Source organism: Molothrus ater, chromosome 21 (genome assembly GCF_012460135.2).
Source record: "Molothrus ater isolate BHLD 08-10-18 breed brown headed cowbird chromosome 21, BPBGC_Mater_1.1, whole genome shotgun sequence".
Lineage (NCBI taxonomy): Eukaryota > Metazoa > Chordata > Aves > Passeriformes > Icteridae > Molothrus > Molothrus ater.
Window position 1 is genome coordinate 7,480,253 of NC_050498.2, and position 19,417 is coordinate 7,499,669.

The 19,417-nt window shown below is 45.2% G+C and overlaps 2 protein-coding genes across 2 annotated transcripts in view; one reads left to right on the top strand and one right to left on the bottom strand.

The window, feature by feature from the left end:
* The window catches only part of SSH2 (slingshot protein phosphatase 2), a 91,190-nt gene extending 73,063 nt beyond the window's left edge, over positions 1-18,127 (bottom strand). Inside the window, exon 1 of the mRNA XM_036395002.2 lies at positions 17,898-18,127. Coding sequence (XP_036250895.1) covers positions 17,898-17,960 — 63 coding nt within the window. The 5' untranslated portion in view covers positions 17,961-18,127. The remainder of the gene's footprint in view (positions 1-17,897) is intronic.
* EFCAB5 (EF-hand calcium binding domain 5) overlaps positions 17,895-19,417 on the top strand; it is a 35,618-nt gene continuing 34,095 nt past the window's right edge. The window contains exons 1-2 of the mRNA XM_036395413.2: positions 17,895-17,928; positions 18,871-18,945. The gene's annotated coding sequence lies outside the window, so the exon portion shown is untranslated. The remainder of the gene's footprint in view (positions 17,929-18,870; positions 18,946-19,417) is intronic.

Below are 19,417 nucleotides of genomic sequence, written 5' to 3' on the forward strand. Positions count from 1 at the left end.
CTCAGTCCTTTACCAGTTTTTTTTCTTTAAGAGTTGCCAGTTGTAAACAATTTCCCATCAATACAAAAGTCTTCAGAGAAAACATCTTACACAAACACCACATCCTTCAGACCATCCTCTCCAAGATCTCAAAGGTAAAAACACTGCCTATCTCAATGCTGTGCAGGTAAGAAAGGACTGTATTCCCTGTCTACAGAGACTGGCTCTCTTACCAAAGATTTTAAGTCACTGATTGCTGGCTGCTTTTGGTTCCTTAATCCCTAAATCCCCACACTCTCTTCTTGAGGTTAATCCAGTTAAAACTCTCCTTTCCCTTTGGCTAGTGCCTTGCATAAATAACCACCTGAAGAGAAGAGCTGCAGAAGCCAATGCTCAGAGTATGGCACTTCCCAGAACTCTGTCCCACTGCAAAAGACAGCGTAAAGTTCTTGTTGTTGCCTATGCCAGAAAAGGAAATCAAGATTAGCTAGGTAAGGGCAAAAGGCACTCCTTATGGATTGCTTAAATCAGCAGGAATCAATCATCCAGTCCATTCCAAATCCTCTAGTTGCTTTCTGCCTTAAGATAACTAGAAACAGGTTTATGTTATACTAAGATAAAGCAGCCTTAAACCAGAGTAAGCCCTTATGTGAAAACCTCTCCTTTTTGGGAGGAAAGGAGAACTTGCCTTTGAGGTCAGCTCTAAATGAGCTACAATTACAGCCATATAGGCCATATGGGATTTGGAAAAGCAACACAGATCAGCGAAAGAAAATCACCTCTGTAGACTCTGCCTGGCTGGTCTGGCGCAGGCAGCTCCCTTGGCACTGAGCCCGTGGGCAGGAGAGTGAGAGCAGCACTAGGACAGGGAGCCAGCCCTCACCCTCAGCCTGCCAGGAGAGGCCAGTGCCATACACAGCCCAGCACATGCAGACCATGAGGACGGTCTCACTACGCACAAAACATCAACAGTCTGACCCAGCAAAAAACAAAACACACCCAGTGAGGGCACAGAGGATTTGACTCCTACAGTGCAGAGAAAGCCAGGACAAGTGGGTAAATGAAAGTGTGCCCTTTTCTGACAGGTGAGACCCTACCCACTTCCAGTGGCACTCGTCTCCCCTGGGAGAGAGCCCTGAGTAACATGGCACCATCCTCTGGGCAGGCAGCAAGTGGGTGTGCAAGAGAAGTCCTTAAGCTGGGACAGGTTTTAGGTCACTGACACAATTGACCACATGGATCCTGCCCCCACAGCCCCCACGTGTATCTGTGTGTCTTACTCCCATTGTGAAGCTGGGCCAGATGCTCTGGGGCAGCAGGCCCTGCCTGCCAGAGTCAAAACACTGCACATGGGCTCCCTGCTGCATGCCAAGCCCTCCAAGGCGTGCACTGGAGCCAGGACTCAGACCATAAGCTCTTTGTGTTCCTGGTCATTCACAACCAAGAGAAAGAGAAATCTGGTTTTGAGGACTGTTTATCAGCCTAGTGATTCCAAGATCCTCAGTCTCAAGAGCAGAGAATATGAACAGCCCCCTCAGCTTGCTGCCTAACCAAAGGGACAGCAAGCAGGGCATGCATTCTGCCTCCCAGGGCAGAGCAGTCACACCGAGTGAGGAGTGTGGGGTAGGAGGACAAAGCAAGGAGCCTGCACAGCTCTGCAGTGCAGCACGTCTCCAGCTCCATTCACGCGGATATGGAAAGCCGCCGCTCAGTCTCTGGTGCATATTTAAATGCTCATTCTGAATGGCCAATTAGTCAGAAGTGGAATGTTTCTGCATTCACAGAGGAGCTATTTTAAGATTACATTATGCTCTCTGCTTCCATTAATAGGTACAAATAAAAAAAAGGAAAGGCGTTACACCCAGCAATGCATTTGTCTCAGACTTGAGTGCTGCATGTCCAAAATCCCAGTGCCAGCACAGGAAAGTTGATGAGTTCTGCTATTGACAGGCCACATTCCTCTTCACAGCTCCAGAGATCACCCAGTCATCAGGTTTGCCAAATCTTGATGGAACAAGTCAAATCTCTGTGTTCACTGGCCACCTCTGCTGCAGGCCTGTCAACCTGCATCTTCCAGAGCTGTGTTGAACTCCCGTGGAAGTCACCACACTGAAAGAAGTTAAACCAGACTAGAGCAGCATCTCACGTGTCCTGCAGCAACGGAGGAGGCTGACCCAGATACTCTCATTCCAGACACCACTTTCCCTGCTCGTGTTGCTCCCCAGGGCTGCCTTCACTCAACCATAACCAGTGCACATCTATACCTCTCTCCAGAGCCTCTGGATCCCCTTCCAGGCCCTGGGGGACCACAGATATTTGACAAGCTGAAAGTTCACAGAAACTCATTTTGGAGTAAACAGAGAACTCTCAGGTTCTTTAAGCTAACAAAACTCAAATCACTAAATGCTGTTGAGCTTTCATGAAAAACAAAGGCAGTTTTAGGGAGAACACACATTTATGTTTGGCCAAGACCGACCCCTCCCAATCTCTCCTGCATGTGTTAGGAATGCAGCTGTATCCATAACATCCACACACAATCATCCATCAACTCCCACATCCAGATTTGTTTCTTCCACCCTCTCCAAGCCTGGACTGTGATATCAGGGTTTGATCAGTGTGGTTTTCTGAGGAGGGGGACTGGAGCAGTTGAGAAGGGAAGCATGGATACAAGCATTTTGCCAAACATCTCACAGAAGTTCCTTGCCAATGCCACAGCGGACATTATTTTAATTCCAAAAATCAATAATCTTAACACGGGGCAGATTGAGTAGAGTTAATTTTCTGTCAAAGGTTTTGCTTTCACTAACAGGTTTATTCAGATCATTTTGAAGATCAGAACCACAGAATCCAACAGGTACAGGTATAATAAATCTCATTAAAGCCAGAGCAGGTCATCCCTCTGATGAACTTAAGCTGTAGATCCTTCTAATACTCTTGAAGAAAGCTTGGGTGACCAGCCAAACGAGGATTCCCTCAGCTCACAAATCCACATCTTCTGAGCCAAGTGGAAATACTGTATGAGCTAAGGAAAACAGAGTTTTGTGTGTGGGTTGGTTTTTTTTTTAAATAATGTGAAGAGCAAGCAAAAAGTCTCAAATTATGCAGCAAAAATGAGAGAGTCAGAGCTGAAAATAAAATCCAACTTGGTGGAAAAAAGGTGATATAAAAACATTGTATTAAACCAATGTTACTTTGATGTTGGATTCAAATCTAAAGAAATGCTTAGCCCACGCAGACATAAAAACTACAAAAAACCCCCATAGTATGGGAACTGTATAAGGTACAGCTCTGCTGAAACATGATTTACACAAATGCAGAGGGGGAAATGCAGAGGACTCAACAGCAGTAGCAGCATATATACATAAATGTATGTGTATGTGTGTGTGTGTGTGTGTGTATATAAATGAAAACCAGCATTACATGATGTCAGCAAAATAAACAGGATGCCCAATGCTGGAAAGTGCTTCTTAAAACAAACCTAAAACAAACCTTGTGAGTCCTCACTCCTGGGAGGGCTCTGCTTCCACTGGACACAGACATCACAGGCAGGCAGTGGGACAAGGAGCTGGAGACTCACTGATAGCACTTTTAATGCTCAAAAACTTTGGTCATCGTGGAGAAACCAAAAATTCTTGGCACAGATGCAGTCATTTCAACTTTGTTCATTTTACTGCAGTAATAAAGATATTGCTTTACAGATGCCACAGTTGATATATGCAAAAAATGTGGATCAGAAAGACAGTTTCTAACTTTCTCAGTTAAGGCACCCACCCATCAAGGATTAAAAAAATCTTTTCTCCCAAGATGTCAAGGTATTTCTTTTACCAAAGCATTGGGTTTTCCTGGTTTTTAACAAGGGTAGTAAGAGAAAAACTCAGCTTTTAATGCAGAAAACGCTTCTGTGAAACTATGGAAGAGGCAGAAAATCCTGGGTTGCATTTAACTAGGGAACAAGGTCACAAATTAAGCAGTCTGAGAATTTCTGGTAGCTTAGCCCTGAATTAGTTCCCCCCCATATTTTTTTTTTTTCCCTCCCAACCCCCTCCACTACTTAGCTCAAAATGCAAGACCAACAAGAACACATGATACAGCCTGCATTGGTACAGGCAAATACATGGCTAAGTCACAGGAGCACATTCTTGAGAGCTCATAAACCATCACATGACAAACATCACAAGAAGTCAATTTACTAAACTCAATTTAAACTTGAAGAAGTTAATAATAATAAAAGCCACAATGGGAATGTCTCTTAGAGAAGGAGAAGCTGCACTTGAAAAGACAGCAACAAACAACAAAGCCAAGATCAGTTCTCATGTTATTTGAAACTTTTGATTTCTAGTGCTACACATGCAAGCCAGTATTGCTTACAAGTCCCTGATAAATACTTGTAGTTACACAGCTTACAGCAAAAGCTGACCAGCAGCCAGTGAAGATCTTATCAATAACCCTCTCACAAACATACAAATATTGAATTTTATTGCAAGCACTTGAGCTAAATCTTTCCTGATTCTACATGTCTGAAAACCAGCAGCCTGTTCATTTGCTGTAAAGCTGGTAGGTATGAGTGACTTCTTTTTCAACAGGAGGACATGCAAGGCACAATCCTCCTTAGCTGTCACAAAGTATTGACAGCTATTCAGAACACGCACAAGCTCTGCTTCCAGCTCCAAGCAGACAAATGGAAATAAAAGCAGAACTGCCTCTTAACAAGCTGTCATTGTACAAACTGATGTTCGTGCTTTACCTGCATTGATTTCTGCACCAGGACAAAGGAACTTGTTTTTTAATTGCAAGAACCATTTTCATTGGAAAAGTCTCAAAGCTACACGAACACTTTATCCTGACAATTTAATTAGGGATTGGTCCAATTCTAGTGCTCAGCATCCAGGGATCCTGAAGGCTCTTAACTGTTTAAAAAGGTTGCAGTGATCTGCAGGCCTACCATCAAACAGATCACTATAGACTCATCCTTGGGATTAAGTCATCTCTATTTGTGAGCCCTTATGAGATGATCTGTTACAGAGCGTAAGTACTGCATGAAAGCCTCTTCAAGGCCTTCACCACCATCTGTGAATTACATTATTAACAATGGTATGAACTTCCTAAGAGCATCTGGTTCTCTCCCCACCCCCTTCTCAGATCACTGGTAAGAGCTCTTCAGTATCAAAACAGGCACAGGCAAAGCTGTTTTCCTCTTTTCCATGCTTCCCTACCTCCTCCCACCCTTCAGCAGCAGAGGATAGATGGGGCTCAGCTCTCCATTTCCATGCCCTGCATGTTTTCTGCACAACCCTTGTTATTGTTAAATGAGGATGGACAAAAACAACTCCATGATGGGTGTACCACAGGCATTTTACTGGGAAAAGAGGAAGTTTATTTCATCATTTTGCAGAGGCAGCATCTGAAGTATGCTGAGAACTGTGCTGAGGCACGACGGGGACTGCAGAGTCCCACCCCAGGACTCACTTCCCACCAGCACAATTCCTGACATTAACCAAAACCAGGCAGCAGCCACTCAGCCAGCTTCAACAGTTACTGCTGAAGCAATAACTTTCTAGATGCAAAGAAGTATTTTGTCATCCCAATTCTTCTCCCACCAAGGATGTTTTAGTAGTTGATTCTGAAATCATGCCAGCGTCTTGTAAACAAGAAGGAGGAAGAAGCAGCATCGCCTGGGACATTGGAGCACACTCTCCACTGAACTTTGCACAGAGTTCACATCAAACAGCCTCCTTGGCTGCTCTAAGGGATCATTTACTCTTGCAGGAACGGAGCCTTCCTATCTTGTTTTCTACTGCTTGTTCTTCAAGCCCAGCTTCTCCTCTTGCTCTCTAAGTAGGGCTTCTCGTTGCCTCAACTCTCTGTGCTCACCAGCAGCCGTTTTTCCACTCTGTTTTGCACAATACCATTCTTCAGTTGCACAACAGTTTGCAATTCAGGCATCGTTTACAGCCCTGTAACACACAGCATCTTCCTCTGTCTTAAGCTAGCAGCAGTGTTTCTTGAAAGAAAAGAGCAACATTATGGGCAGCTCCATAAAGACTTGCATTCAGAGGGAAACAGAATCCAAAACTAACAATCCTGCAATGTGCAGTAACAGGCAGAAAATACTGGGTGGAGGGAGGAAGACAAAACTGTTTCTGCACAAATGCACATGAACCCTTCTAACAAACTGTTTCTCTTATGCCCATGTTTCAAATATCAGATACATGTTGATGTGCTCGGACAGTTGCATCTAGAATGTGCTGCTACTGTAATTAAAGGAAAATACAAAATTTCTTCAAGTTTATAAAATAATAGGCAAGTATTTGGGGTCACCATGAGTCCAGTGTTGCCCGAATTCATGCCCTTTGTGTGGGCTGTAAGAGGAAGTCTCAGCTACTGCTGCTGACCTCAAGCTGCAGGAGGGGAGGAAGCCTCCAGGGCTGTTCTGCCAGGGTTTAATCTCATTATGGTCACTCAGCTTTGGCATCAGGCAGGTCAAGATGAAGATGGACCACTACCCAAACTTCTGGGAAAGCACAGGGCTGTGTTTTCACACAGCCATTTAAAAAAGTCAAGGGAGCCACAAGAAAATTAAGCAAGTTTTATGAGTGGCTGGGATGAATGGCTTGACAATAGAATCTTGTCTTATTCCCTGCAGTTTATTGGGAGGGATGCAGGGAGAAGAAAAGTCAAGAAGCTGCCGAGTGTTAGAGCAAATTAGTGGCAATTAGAGATAGGTTCTGCCAAGCCCAGGTCCCAGCATACAGTGGGAGTATGGTGTCTTATCAACAGGACCTTTGTAACTCTGGTATCTAGAACAGTGCCAACTAAAATTGGAAAGAATTCCCATCTTTCAAACAGTATGTACAGGTGATCATGTAATCAAATTAATTAATATTTTGCTAAATCAGTGCATTGAATATTACCCGATGAGCTCATTTTTGGAGGCAGTTCAACGCCTCACTTCTAGGACTGATGTCAGTGTCACATGCTTGGAGAGGATCAGTCTGCAGCTGGATATTTTAAAGCCTTCTATTAGGAGCATAGAAAAGTCAGCGGATTTCAACAGCATCAACCAATGAATTTTTGTTTTATCACAACAATTTAGTCACCAGACCCCACTGTCAATAGCTCTGTGAGAATATCAGGCCATTTCAGACACTTCAAACCACCAGACGGAAACTGAAGAGCGCAGCAACTGAGTTGTTCCAACAGAGAAAGTTGTGTTTCAACAGGAAAGGAAATCAACAGAAAGACAAGGAAACGGGAAACTCTCATTCTGACTGGCTCCTGATAAAATAATTAACCTTTGCGAAACTAAACTCAGCAGCTGTAAAAATACATAAACAAACAAACAGTAGCAGAGCAAAGGGTGTTGAGCATCAGCAGCACAAATGCTCCAGGCAGCAACATTCAACCCTGAGTTCAAATCCCATTCACTCACAGACCAACTGTGATGTCATCCTTTATTCTGACATAATGCAGGATGTCACTGCAGTTCAGTGGCAAGTGTTCATGCAGGATCTGTGAAGTCTCCGCACTTTGATGCTCGCTGCTTGCACTTTGTACCAACAAGCAGGAACAGATTTGCATTACACAAATAAGCCGTGTCTTTATTGTGCAACTGCATGCGACTTTTTTGGAGAAAAACAATGCTCAAATACAAGGAGTGCTGTGTGCATCAGGCTGCAGAGTGGGTGGCAGTGATGTTGTCAGGAAGCACCGCTTACCTCCACACCCATTGACTTCAGCAGAGGGCTACATACGAAAAGTCTCTGAAGATGAAGCTCAAGTGCTCCCTAACCCATGGCGCTGTCCATACACTATACTTAAGAAAGAGACAAAACAAAAACCACAGAAGTGAAGCAGCATGAAATTGCAGGGTTTGGGTTTTTAGTTCTTAAAGACTCTTGCAGTCCTTGTTCCAGTTAAGAAACCCAACTCTAAACCCATCAGTTGTGAGCAAGCCCTTCCCTACATTGCCTGAGCTTTTGCCATGTCTGGGGTGTAGGATGAGAACCATGGTGTTTAATGCATGCTTAGAGCGCTCCCAGAAGACCTTGGATGAAGATGTGTTAAAGCTTCACAGTCAACTCAGCTGTTAAATTGTTCAGTGAGACTGCCTAGGTCAGTCAGGGGCTGTACCAAACCCCACTGCCCTCACATGCAGCACAGGACATGACCCATTTTAAAGATCCCTGGAAACTTTTGTCCATAAAGTTCACAAACTCCGCATGGACAGATCAGTTCACCCTCACCCAGGCTACTAATTTAATTTGTAATAGTTTTAAGAACAGGAGAGTCAAAGGCAGGAAGGCCTAAGCCTCCGTGAATGTGAAGCCCCATCCACAGGACTGCAGAGCAAGGAGCAGCTCAGGACCCTCAGAGGAGCTGGCAGACACAGATATTTGAACTTCAGCATGTGACAGACCCTCCTTGCACTCTGTGAACTTATGGGAGGATAAACATCTTTGGTGCCCAGGCTGCAGATGGGGTCAGGGAAGGTTTCTATAACCAAGACAAACTCCCAGTATTCCTAGCAGTTAACTCCAGAGGCATGTGACTATTTTCAGATTGCAGCTTTTATCCTGGTCACAGAAAGACAAGACTAGAGGAAATAACAAGATCCTTACATGCCCAAGCTCTCATTTAGCTGCTTGTGGTTCAGCAAAGCATTCCCTCTCATTTTAAGATGAGGCTTATAAATTCAGTGTACCCCAAAGATTTCAAAGTGAGCAGAATGCATCCTTCATCTCATTCCAAACTAACCCATCTCAGCCAGAATTCCTCCATACAGAATTCCATTTTTTTCCAGAGGTTTGAAGCTATTTGGCAGTTGTATGACACTGGGACCAGCCTGAACATTTCTCTTTCTCTCTTTTTTTTTTTTTAATTTTAGACTTAATGTAGCATGTACTCTCAGAAAGGTTTACAATGCAGCCTTTTGTAGTTAACTTGCTCCAAGCTGGGCCACTGCCAGGTTGTTATCAATGACATTTTAAGGCAGATGAATGAAGTTCTTATTACAGTGACAAGCAGAATTGTGATATGGCACATGCATACACTGAAAGAAGAGAGCTTGCTATTAGTTTGTCAGGTTAATAAATAAACAGCGATTTCATGAATAAAAGCCTTTTATTAGGAAACAAATGAACAAAATTAATATTTATAAAGCTTTAGTGGTTTAGAGCACCCTTTAAAATAAGATTATTCATTTCAGTCACAGTCACCATCATGGATTAGAGATTCTTGAACACAGCTTCCCCTCCTAATTCTCTTATCATAGCAGCGCAAGCAAAAGCAAAGCTCTGCCTTCTGAACTGTTCAGGCCAGACTCAGTTTGAGATTGACAATCCTGAAGGCCCATGACAGCAAACATTTTTATTACATCTCCAGGACTGCAGCTAAAGACTGCACCTGTTGGAAGAACTGTTGGTTCCTTATCACAGCAGGAAATTCTCACGTTTTACACAGCGTGCTTCCACACCACACAGAGCACTGAACCTGTGCCAAGCCACAAAGAGCAAGGCTGCACGTCAGACAAACCATCAGCACTCAGCCAGGAAATCACTCCCCATCTGCCCCCAGAAGAGAATGTGCACCAAAACCCTGCTGGTATCTCTCACCCTTCAGGGTTCTTCAGCATCTCCCACAGCACATGCAGAGAATGCTCACCACCAAAGTGAAGTTTAAGGAGGGTGGAGTATGTCCAGGATGTCCCACTTCTCAGCAAGCAAATGAAATTCTGACACAGATTGCTCCTCACCTCAAGCTCTCTCTGTCTTGTACTCCCTTCGGCTCAAGGCCTTCTGTGCTCACTTGTCCTAAAATCAAACTTGCAAGTTTAAATTTTAAAGAAGCTGAGTAATTTTGGGTTGGGGTTTGTGGGGCTGTTTGCAAGGAGGGGGCTGTTTAGTTTTGGTTTTGTTGGGTTTTTTATTACTTTACTTTTTAAATGGGGCACTTCTCAAATTCAGGACCAAGACATGAGCAAGTGCTCAAGCTTAAAAATTTATTTTGGCTCATGCCATCTTCTCCTCAAATACTAAAAAAAAACGTTCTCAAACTTTTCCCTTCTCCTCAAGGCAAAGTCAAGCTTGAACTTCCTCAGTCATATGAGAAGCAGATAGAAACTGCCCCAAAATAACTGCCTCAGCCATGTATGGTCAACATGAACAGATCTAAGTTAAACAGAGCTTCCTCCCCACCAGAGCAGTTTCTGGTTTATGTGTAAAGGAGAAAAATTCCACTTCAAGGACCAGAAGTGTGGGTTGCAGAAGCGTGTGGCACAGTTGTTATCTTTGCAGCATGATGCACAAGATGAAGCCAGGGATCTGTAAAGTCTCTGTGAAAAATATTCACTTCACCCACTGAGACTGTGCAAACTCTATTCCAGTCATACTATAAATGTTAACTAGTAATACCTCCCTTGCCTTAAAGTATCCTACAACTATGGGCAGCTTTTGGGAAGGGGGTTGAAAACATGCTCTGCTCATATTGGTTTTCCCTGATAATCTCTAATTTGAGATACAGGAGCAGAGCAGAAGCTGCACTGAAGGACAATTCCCTCCCAGCACCAAGGCAGCCACACAGCCAAGTGCTGAGGGATGCAGTGGCAGGCAAACACTAAAAGCAAGAGATAATATATTAATATTTGATTCCCATCTGCAACTGTACTGACAAGTTCATGAATATTAAACTCGATCCACACTACAGGGGTAGCTACTGTCTCAAGATTCATTAAGAGGTGGAATTCAGGCTTTCACATTCTAATAACTGCAGCTGAACCAAAATACTACCAAGGAGGAAGAAACACCACAAGAACAAAAAGGTCTAAGTTGTCCTGTTTCACTTCACTTTTTCAATTCACAAGCTTGCTCCCCCATGTAAGCACAACTCAGCTGAAAAAAAAACCAGAGCAAACTCGCAGTAATCAAACTCACTAGATGTTACATTAAAAAAAAAAATGGTTAAAGTGTGAATTAAATAGCTGTTAACCATTCTGCAATGTTAAAGGGCAAAGGGGAGGCTGTCATTTCAAGGTTTGCACTTCACTCACTCAGGAAGACAATACATCACCTAGCTGTTTCCTACCACATCTTGAAGCACTGTATTTAAATGCAGTGGTTACAGCATCTCTGAAGAACATGCCCAGAGCTGTTTGTCTTTAAACTATTTAAAACTGTTGAGGAGGACTTCGGAAAGGAAAACAAAAAAGAATGACAACAGAAACAAAGAAGAACAAAAAAAGAATCAATCCTTATTCCAGAAACACCTTTATCTCATCACCTAGCACTTCCTCTTGTACCTAGGTTTAGCTCCTGTCTGTAGGTCAGAGAGCTGAGTCACTTCCCTGCCTGCCCCACAGCAACTCATGAGCTAAATTTCCAGTGTGACACCCTGTTTCCTACTGAAGATGCTCCAGGACTCAGAACTACAAGGAACAGCAGGCTCCAAAGGATACCTGCTACTATAGAAGAAGCTCACAGACATCAGCTGACTCCCTGCAGTCCATTCAGGAGCTTCAGGGACCTGTGGAAAACTCCATTTTTAGATGGACTGAGTGAAAGGGTTGGTCCTGCACCACTCAGAAGAGTCAGACTACCTCTAACTACCAAGCAGCTCTCCTTTGGAAAGCAAAGCACTTTACACATGCAAGGCACATGCCCTATCCCTCCCTCTCATCATCCTGTAAAATGAAAAGATGAAAAGCATGACATGTTTTGTTTCAGGGTTTTTTCTGAAGAATCCTAATGTACACAATTCTCAGATGTCAGCTGTTGAAGCTAAACCAAGCCAGTTGAACAAGTCTTAAAAGTTCTTGCTGCAATTTTAAATATGATAGTTCTGTACATCAAAACAGAAGGAACATGGTAGCAGCCAATGAGAATAGAACAGCCACAGTTCCCTGGACAGGACTGACTTTCCACATTAAAATTCACTTTTCTGATATTTAATTCAGTTACAAGTTGCAGTCCAACTCCTGAGACAACATCTCTGGAATTTACTTCTCCAAGATCTCCTGTGCTTCTCCATTGGCAGAGCAGTGGAAAGCTCAAGCCTCAAAGCCACCTCTTGAGCTCTGCTATGAGCTCAGTACAGGGACAGTGTGATCCCTGATAAAACACTTCTTTCAAAACAGCCCAGATGAAATACTCTAATGTCTTTGATTACTTCAATACAAGAAGTTTACACTGTGCCCTTAAGTTCCCCAGTAATTTCACCCTGAAACAGCCCCCACCATTGCAATAACTTCATTATTTCCACGAAGCCTCAGTTTAGGAGTCTCCTGGGAGGAAGAGGAGGAGGAGCAGCGCACCCAACAGCAGCACAAGGCGTTTCAGCGAGTGCCAGGGGCATTCCACTGCGCGGGGCCATGGGGAGTTCACGTCACAGGGCATTTGCCAGGAGCTCCATGAGCACTGGCATGCACAGCAAGGGCGCGTCTCACCATGGAAGCAACAAGCTGTTAAACGGTGTGACTCATCTCACAGCGACGGAGCAGAGCAGCCTGCAATGAGCAACGCTGATAAGATGCATATTCAGAGGAATTCTATTTGGGCAAAAAGCTATTGACACATTCAAACCCCTATATACAGAAGCCTCCCCAAGTGCTGACTAAAACACACGAGCACATACAGTGCAGTATTGCAGTATTGTGATAAGACATTTTGCAGATGGTTGGGTTGACAGTAATTTTATATGGCCCAACTCAGAAATGCAAAAATGGTTTTTAGCCCTCATAATTTTTTACCCCTTTAAACAGAGCACTCCGGAGGAACAGCTTCCAGCCAAAAGGTAGGAAACAGTGTGTGCCTTGTTTAAATCACTGACTACTTCCAATAAGTATCACCTCTTTCTTCTCCTGCTTCCAAGGTTCCCCTTTTATGCAAAAGATATGAGCTTCATTGTCACTACCTAATAATCAAATTAAAAGGACACTCAGGCAAATCAATGGCACAGAGTGGAGGTATCTTTAATTCAGACTGAACTAAACAGCTGGAACACCTGGAGCAGGCAGCTGACCAGCCTAAGTGCTCTTAAGTGGCAGGGGAGCTCATATGAAGGCAGCACTGCTCACAAAGCAGCAGCTCCATTTGTACTTCTTGCTAATGGCATCAGCAAGAGTCAGACGTGAAGACTGCAAAGCCTGCAAAGAGCCCCCTTGCTTCAGCTGGCCCTGGGAGGATGTGGCTTGTTGTGACTGAAGAATGAAACCCTGAGCTGCAGGCTGTGATCAGGGAGCAGCTTCACTGAGCTAAGCTGCCCAAAGGCTATTTCCTTTTTTTTTTTCATTTCCCAAGACAGAAGAGTTGCAGCTTTAGATCTTTCAGGATTTTTTCCAGTAACTGGAAATCCTCAGGCATTACCCCTGCATAAAGGCAGCTCTCTTACACTAAAATATTTCCAGCAGACTGCTTTGTGGATGGCAGTCTCTGCTCAAAATAGCATTTTCCACTTAAATAAACATGTCATTGGCTCCCAGAATGACTGTAGATCCTACTGTACCCTGCCCTTTTCAACTTATTTTTATTTCTTAAACAGCAAGAATCAATACTGGTCAGATAATGACTCATTACAGCATCATAAGCTATTTGCATTTTCAAATTACAAGCTCCTTTTCAAAACACAAGAATTTATGTGCCACTGGAACTCAAGAGGTGAAAACTGAAATCAAGCTATCATTGAGATACGCTACAAAAGGAGTTAGATCTCTTTTTTAAAATGAAGATTTTTTCCATGCACTCTGCAAGTTTTAAGAGTGTTTCTCTGTGGTTCTCAGTGAGGCTCCAATCCCACTGTCATCATCCTCCTTCTCAGCTGCAAATACTGTTCTCACCTCTAAGGGGACATTGCATTTCATGCAGATCCTAGAGGAAACCTGCTCAGGGTGTATATAAGAGGCAGCAGAGCAGATATTTTAGAGGACAGGTCTTCTGTCACAGTTTAACCATCAAACTGCTTTAGGAACAGCAGAGTCTCATCACACATGAATGCATTTACACACACAAAAATTATCTGTGCTCCAACAGCCTGGTCTTGTCCAGCTGGAGAGAAATCATCTTTTAACAACAACAGCATCACACCCAGCAAGAGGTGGAGGCCTCCTGGTTTCCTCACAGGGCTTTCAGTAGAAATTTAAAAGATGGGAAGTTACAGATCACCTCACTGAAACAGTTTTATCTCCCAAATGGTGACAGCTGGCACCAGAGGAAACAGGTACCTGTGGGGCACTACAAGGTTTGCCTAAAGCAGGAATCAGCTCATTCTTCTGGGCCACTGCCTCCAAAACCTTCAGTTTTTAGAGCTCTGGCTATGCCTGAAAGACATCAGCTGGAGAAAACCAAGAAACAATAGATAATCTTTACTGATTAGAGCATCTTTAAATATTAGGCATTCCTAACTTTACTAAATACTTCATGAGAAGCTTCTGATGGCCCAGCTACATTTTAGTTCCTCCAGATCTATGTGAGATAGACTGGACTTATCAGTGATGAAGTAAACTCACAATTACCACATTGTTTATCAGCAATTACAGGACCAGGGGTAGAGAAATGTTGTATTTAGCTTCCCCATAAAGAAGTGGGGAAAATATTTCCTGTACATTCTACCAGCAAGGAGCTTCCAAGCACAACATGACAGACACTCCCAAACACATTTCCAGGACTGTACTTCCTGCTCAAGCTGTTCTCCTGGGATTAAGGAGGGGAAGTCCAATGGTTTAGGTTTTAATTTGCTTTAGCATATTTTTTTTCCCAAACTGTGCATTTTAGAACAATATATACCCAGTGTATCCTCTCTTTTGGGGTCAGTCGGTCCCTTCCAATAAAAGCATATTGTGTCCCTCAGGGTAGGGAAGACAAGTGAACTGTGAGAGCAGCCAGGGCCAGATTGCCTGCCCAGCTTCTTCACTTCTCAGGAAAGAGATATAATAAACAAAGGAAAATAGCATTTTCCAGAAATTACAGATACAATTTTTTGGTAACTTTGTATCAAAAATACTTTATCAGGCCAAGAATCAACAGATTACTTTCAAGACAGGTAATTATCAGCCAAGAACTGCATTGAACAATACATCAGCATTAGCAGCAAGGACCTCATGGCATCTTTGTACTTTACTGTAGCATGGCCCTGTCTGCCACCACTTTTTGCTAGCATGGACATCAGAAGACAACTGCTCTGCTGTAAGGAGGATTGAAGATTGCAGTCTTATTTCTCAAGAGTGACTGCATAACCAAAGGCCAAAACAAACAGCAAAAGTCTGGACAGACAATTAAAGGAATTTTACAAGTCATCAAGCAACCAGAGGGCTGTAAATGTATAATCAACACTTTGCATGAACTGCCCTGAAATGAATGCTCATGAGATGCTCTGTGGCAATGAGAACAAGATAAAAACCTATAAATAAAAGCCATCCAATTTCAGAGTGATTCAGATCAGCTATTCCCCTGAATCTGTAAGAGCCAATTATAACAGTTTATAGGGCACACTTAATGCAAGAAATCCAGTTTGAGGACACCAATTTCACCCTTTCTCCTTGCCTGAGAAGTTTATCTCTGAAGCAAAAAGACATCAAGCAATTTAAAAAGAGAATCCTTTTCTGTCCTCAAAATTCTTAGTGACCTGGAAACAGAATTAGACATAGCCATATGCTTGCACACTCACATGCCTCTCCCTTGCCCACAAGTTGAAGCAGCTAAGTTCCAGCAGTCACCAGATAATCTTTGCTCAGAAACAGCAAGGACAGACCCCCACCCTACTGATAAAATTATTGAGCAAGATGAGCTTTCATTTGAAGAGGTAACCTGGAGACAGCCAAAGGAAGCTACCATCAGTTTATACAGATTGGTTGAAACAATTTCACTGAAAGCTGAAAGAATCAAGTCCTGCTGCTGCAGTTGACAGGGATCCAGGAGAATGGCAAGTGTGGCAGGCTTAGGACCGAAACCTTCCTAAGGACTAAAAATGTGTCTGCCCTGCTCACAAACCCTCAGCAGCTGAGGAAGGGGAATCATCTGAAATTATAAAGTTCTGATTAAGAAACAAGAAGTTTGTGGCAAAGGAGGAGCACAGCTCTAACAGAAGGCGGGAGAAACAACCCACCCCAGATATCTAAGAGGCTAAAAGGGCAGCCCAGCCCTCATGTGTGGTTAGGAGGCTGCAACAGGAAATGCAGAAGTGTTCAAACAATAGCAGTTAAGATTGTGATGAAAATCAAGTTCACTTTACACTGCAAGAGGAGTCTGAGAAAGCAGAAGTAATTACGAAGCCCAAAACCAGGCCAGGAATATGCCACACACTTATTTCTGGTACAGAACACACCTCCATATCATGTCATGGGACAAAGAGAATATAGACACATACACCCAAGGCTGCATCCTCTGGATTTATCAGGCTCCACAGGGAGTTGTTTTTATATTTAACAACTAAGTAGTATCCAAATATCAGCACGATTTCAATTTAATTTAATTGGTTGGGAAACAGCCTGGCTGTTGCAGATGGAAAAGCTTTAGAGAATACAACTAATTGTTCATATATATATAAAATATTTAACAAAGAGAGGGTCTATGCAGCCAAGTGGGAGAAAGAAGGAAGATGCATCCAAATGGGAGAAAGAAGGAAGATGCCAAGAGAGACCTATCTATCCTCACTAGATGCATTCAATGCCATAAATGCATGGGAAAAGGAATAGTGGAAAGGGTAAAGAAGTCAGAGGGGGAAGAAATCTCTGAAGTAATGCAGCACATTAATATTTATAGCAGGTAAGTATAAGTGAAATTAATCTGTGTTGCTAAGTAAACATACCTTAGGAGAGACATGGGAATGAAAGAGGGGGAAAAAAAGAGCTAAGTGTTCTGACAGCTAAAATGCCATTGGGGCAGGCAGGACCTGTCAAGCAGCTGATCTAGTTTCAGAAGAGGTTACCTAACACAACAAGAAATATTTTCAGAGTAGTTGGCTTTTTCATCCCCCCCACTGAGGATGGAAGCCACTGGGATTTCAACTATTCTCTTCCTCCAAACATTTGCAAATCAGGCATAACAGCAGTGTGATAATGCATGAGGTTTTTTAAGGATAAATGCTAACTTAGAACTAAGCGTACAGAAGTGAAAGCAAAGCTATTTTCATTGTCATCCTTGACTGTATCAGAAACAGCACATGGGAGGTAGGTAGCAGCTTGAAGGGTTAACATGCAGGGGTTTATAATAGAGAAATACAAACAACAAACAAAGCAACAGCCTGTCCCAAGCTTAAAGAGCATGGAAAGGCAGAAGCCTTCAAAGCTGCCTGCCCAACCCAGGGCATCGATGTGGGAACATCTGTCCTGCTGCACATCTCACTCAGGGATTTGGAATCTGGCTCTTCTGTGTCTCTCCTGGGCTTGACACAGCCCTATGGAGATTACATGCACCGTTCTAAAAAAAGGGTCAGAAAACCCGCAAAGGCAGAGCCGGGCACTGGGGATACCCAGAGGGTGCTGTCAGATGAGATCAGCTGAGCACGGCCGGAGCCCCAACCATGTCAGGTCGCTACCACACACGCTTCCCGCTTCTCCCACCGCATACAATGAACACAGAATAAACCGGGCGCACAGAATAAACCCGCGCCGCCGCATCCATCACAGAGGGGCTGGGCATGACCGGGACCCTGCGATACCACGAGGGCCGGCAGGGAGCTGCCATGCCCCAGCCCGGGCCTGCTGAGGGGCACCGAGACCCCCGCCCGTCCCCTCGGCTGTCAGCAGGCCACAGCCCGGGGGTGTGTGAGCCCCGTTCCCGGGCACCGCGGGCCCGCATCGCCCCCGGCCCGGGGCCCGGACACCGGCGGCACGGGGGGTGAGGCGGAGGGGGTGCGGCGCATGCGCAGCGCCGCGCGCCGGACCCCAACGGCCGCCGAGCGCCGCGCTGCCCTCAGTGCCCGCCGGGACTCACCGAGGCGCAGGGGCTGGAGGTGGCGCTGGGGGTAGGCGAGCGCTGCACCGTGACCAGAGCCATCGAGGCGCGGCGGGGCCCCCCCGTCCGGCCGTCCGGCGGGGGCCTCACTCCATGGCGGGGACAGGGGAAGGGAGCGAAGCGGAGCGGAGGTGGCGCGGCGGCGACGGCCGCAGGGGGCGGCAGCGGCAGCAGCTCCGCGCGCGCCCGCGGCCTCTCGCCGACTGAGGCGCGGCGGGGCCGGGCCGGCCGGGCACAATGAGGCGCCAGCGCGCACGCGCCGGCTGTCAGCGCGCGCGCGGCGCCGCCCCCTGGCGGCCGTGCCGCGTTAACCCCCGCGGCGCCGGCGGCTCCTGAGGGGTCCCGGCGCTCCCAGCCCCGGTCCCTGAGGGGGCTGCGGTAGTCTGGAGGGGCTCGACATCCTCACCCCGGTCCGTGAGAGGGCTGCGATGGGCTGCAGGGGCTCGACAGCCTCACCCCAATCCCTGAGGGGGCTGCGATGGGCAGGGGAGCCCCGGCATCCCCATCCCGTTCCTGAGGGAGCTGGGGTGCCCCGTCATTCTTCCCCCGCCTGCTGAAGGGGTTTCGGCATCGCACCCCGGATCCCTCAGCCTCATAGGTGGCTTTTATTAATTTATGTCAGCAGGGCGCCCTCAGTGTGCCTCCTGCCTGGTGATGGTTTGTGGAATCCCATCCCACCGGGAGCCGTGATGGTGGGTATGTCAACCCCTGGGGAAAGTTGGCATTAATGGTAACATAACGGAGCTTTTCGTTGGATTAGGCAGCAATAGTAACTCCATAGTGAAAGCAGCATATAACACCTCTTCATACATCAATGAACACGCCCAAACACCACAAACCGAGTCTAGTGATTACATCTTAAACATTCAAACATTCGCTGATGCAGAACTGTTGGGCGTTTGGGGGTCTGAAACAAAGGGTCAAGTACTATTAAACTTCATTTGCTTTGCAGTTTCAGCCTGGTGCCACCGAATTCATCAGAAGGAGGTAATTTGGATCAAGAACCTACAAAATTCATGGGAAGGAGGTGACTGGGATCAAGAATTGTCTCTTGGGCATCGAATGATAACATTACATATGATAACCAGAAACTGTTCTAAACTTTAAACAGAGCAAACTCTGTCAGAAGTGTGTATCAACACATAGATTCCATTTATTATCCATTATTCCATTCATGGCTGATGCTGCTTCAATCTGTTCCTCAGTCTGACAGCACTTTTTGCCTGTAAATTTAAGAACTGGAGAAGCCACATGGTCTCTCTTTAGGTTATTCCCCAGTTAAAATAATGATCAGGGAGGCTCCTGTAGCTGGGCTGGGCTGGGCTGCAGTGGAGAAGTCAGGCTTGCTAATGGAGCATTTTGCCTCCTGGTGGACGGGTGAGGATGGAGGATAAGGGATGGAGGACAGGCTCCCTAAATTGGACTAAACTGAGTTTAGAGTGGGCTGCACAACAAGCCAGGGTCGTGAATATTCAAATATAGGGCTGCTTTCAGGCCCA